Source organism: Rhagoletis pomonella, unplaced genomic scaffold, assembly GCF_013731165.1.
Source record: "Rhagoletis pomonella isolate Grant_MI unplaced genomic scaffold, Rhpom_1.0 Rhpom_scaffold_00011, whole genome shotgun sequence".
Lineage (NCBI taxonomy): Eukaryota > Metazoa > Arthropoda > Insecta > Diptera > Tephritidae > Rhagoletis > Rhagoletis pomonella.
The window spans coordinates 28,237,942-28,241,218 of record NW_023458565.1 but is presented as its reverse complement, the minus strand read 5'-3'; the positions used below and the strand labels follow the sequence as shown (position 1 = coordinate 28,241,218).

Here is a 3,277-nt window from a genome sequence, read left to right as displayed (position 1 = left end):
TTTTTATTAATTTCTAATTAGACCCGTTATTTACTGTAGCTTCGCCCTTTTCTAAATTCAAAATTACGTTCTCAAAAATACATTATTTTACTCTGGTAACATCGACGGTCTGCCGCTGGCTGGTGCAAACAAAAAATGTGGCAGCATTGCACAAGAGCTGTCAAAGAAATTTAATAAACGTCATTCTACGGAGAATTTCTGCAAATCACTTGGCGAAACAACATTTTTGGAAATAACGAAAATACGTCTTTTGCTTTGACTAATCATGCATAAAATTCAATCGTTTCCTGAATATCAAGTGCCCGGCGCACAGCATCAAGATTTTTCACCTTACGAATCGAATGGAGGGTATGTATAGAAACATTTCCAAAATTCACGCTGAAGCGCATTGTCAATTTCAGATCTATTGTGGCCATTGCCGGCGAGGACTATGTAGTGATTGCTGCAGATACTCGCTTAAGCAGTGGATACACCATCCACACACGCAAACAAAACAAATTATTTCAATTGTCTGAGAAAACTGTACTCGCTTCAACGGGATGTTGGTGCGATACCTTGGCGCTCACCAGTTTGGTAAATGCTCGTATGCAAATGTACGAACATCTACACTTGAAAACCATGTCTACAGAAGCCGTTGCCCAAATGTTGTCCATTCTCATGTACAACAGACGCTTCTTCCCATACTATGTATCGAATGTATTGGCTGGGCTAGACACCGAAGGCAAGGGTGTAGTTTATTCATATGATCCTATTGGACACTGCGAGCGCACCACATATCGTGCCGGTGGTTCAGCTGGCACCCTACTGCAGCCAGTGTTGGATAATCAAATCGGCGGTAAAGATAAGGATGTAAAAAACAAACCCAAAGTGTCATTGGAGAAAGCCAAGGAAGTAGCTAAGGATGCTTTTATTTCAGCAGCAGAACGTGATATATACACTGGCGATTCGGTACTTTTAAAAGTCATCACCAAAGATGGTGTTATCGAAGAGGAAGTGCAGTTACGTAAAGATTAAATTAGTAAAGGGTTTGGTAATTTTTGTTTCTCAAAACTTTTTAATTAATAATAAACTTGTAATTTTGAGTACAAACATTTATGCTATTTTGAAGTGATAAAATTTCAAAAATTAAATCTTGCGGAATACTGCTGAGGTGAGAAACTGATCTGATTCCCACTGCTAGCGTAAATCCGACTGCCGTGAGGAGGCTATTCAGCTGTTATTTCTTATATAGTGATGCTTTCCGAAAGGGTTTGGTTATTTATGTTTATTCTTCTCTAAACATTTCACAATACTGCATTTCAATCCTGATCGTAATACTAATGTGCACTCAAGCAATATGGAAGTCCGGTAGCAGTTTTTAGTTTTTGCTTTTTCCCCCGTCGTTTATCAACAACCAAGAATCACATATCGGCGTTTACATACCCCTGAATTAGTCAACTTTTGCCATCGCAAAAGATATAAGCTATCTTCTACTTAAATATGTTTGTATGCATGTATGTATAACCACGTTTGCATATATTTGGTCGATTCTCTTATCGTCTTTGGACTTGCCCTATTACGTGATTCCAACTATTAAGTTTCAATATGCGTTGGTTGGTAAAAGAGTAAAAAAAAAACATTTGAGGGTTTTCTGCTAACCGCATTGTTTATTTAGAGTTTTTGTTTAATTTTTCATTCAGTTTTAGGCATAATAATATAAATAATTTTTTTGTTTATTATAATAGTAATAGTATATGCATGTAGGGTTGTAATCATTATATACTATATATTTATATATGTATGTATGCTTAGGTGTATGTACGTTGTATATTTGCATGCGTATGTGTGTCGTGTGTGTTTAAATTTTTTTTAATATTATTTTTTGCTGAATTATGCATTTGATTATGTTATTTAGGGCGGCATAGACATGTTGCAATCATGTCCCGCACTCGCTCACCCCACTCAGCTGCTCCTCTACTCTTATTTTAAGGTCGAAAAATTTAAAAGAAGGCAATATATGTAACTTTTTCGCAGTTTATAACTAGTTTTATTTGAATTGCATTCCTAAACATAGTAAAATGAACAAACATACAAAACAATGACAAAGAACAAAAACAAAAGTGTCAATCGTAAGCCGCTTTATAAAGTTGCTTTCACATATGTCTGTATGTAAGTCGTATTGTGTTTTTATCATTATCCTATTTAATAATTTGATTTTTTATAAATGTATATTTTGTTTGTTTTTATCCACGATTATTATTTTATTTTACTTCAATCAAGCCCAAATATTTTATACCAAGCACGCTATTGCATTTCTAATTATTTTAAACTTTATTTAAAAGTATGTACCTACTATATTGTTTTATGCCACCAACTTTTCCAAAGCCAGGAGAGTTAAAGGGTTCGTAGTAGTACACCTTATCCTTGAAAATTTGGCCAAGCGTACATACAGTTATTGCTCGCAAGTACCGCAGCAAGATTCGGTTAGTGTGGATAATCGATTTGTTGTTTTATCTTAGCCGAGGTATAATTTTTTGAAATAAAATATGTATGTATATGAAAATCATTGAATTTAATTTGCATATTTACTTCTGTCCTAGATAACTATGTTTTTAGGTGTTGACTAATGACTACTTTTTTTCTTTATTTAAAACACACACTGCTCGTTTACCACTGATGCCGCTATATTATCAATCATTCATCCATTCATGCTTCATATAAAACTACTGCCGTGCTGAATTGTAGTTAAAATCATCTTTCAGTACCCGCTGATCATGGTTTGTTCATATTTTCTATATTGGCAGAACGGATGAAGTTGGTAGCACCGATAATGGCGGTGAAGGTGATGGTAACTTTGGGATTGCTGAAGTTGTTGGAAATTGTGTTTTAGCTGTTTTTCTTGTTGCTGTACATGCTGGTTGGCGATTCGGCCTTGATGACTTCTATGCTACTAAGCTTCAGGCAGCGGTTTCAGTTCCTTTATCTGTTTAATCAGATACGCCTTTTCATCGTTGAATTGTTCATCCTCTGAACGATCCGTATGGAAATTGGTCAGAAAGTCAACCAATTTAGATTGGTTACGGAGCAAGATATCTAATATGGGCTTCGGCTTATTCGGATTGGCTACAAACACTTTGAAGACGTGAAAGGCCTCGAACTGAATATTACGTGACTTTTCTTTTAGCATATTCATCATGAGCTTTAGGTTTTCCGGCTCCGATATGTATCGTGTCATCACGGTGAAATTGTGTCGATCAAGCAATAGTTCGCCTAATAGTTTCAGGCTTTGTCGCCTAGT

General features: G+C 35.7%; 1 protein-coding gene across 1 annotated transcript; it reads left to right on the top strand.

Moving 5' to 3' along the window:
- The first annotated feature begins 130 nt into the window (after positions 1–130).
- LOC118746912 (proteasome subunit beta type-1-like) lies at positions 131–1,103 on the top strand. Its single transcript, XM_036480893.1, has 2 exons — positions 131–348; positions 402–1,103. The coding sequence occupies exons 1-2, from the start codon at positions 266–268 to the stop codon at positions 1,012–1,014; spliced, it is 696 nt and encodes a 231-aa protein (XP_036336786.1). The 5' UTR covers positions 131–265; the 3' UTR covers positions 1,015–1,103.
- Positions 1,104–3,277: the final 2,174 nt, after the last annotated feature.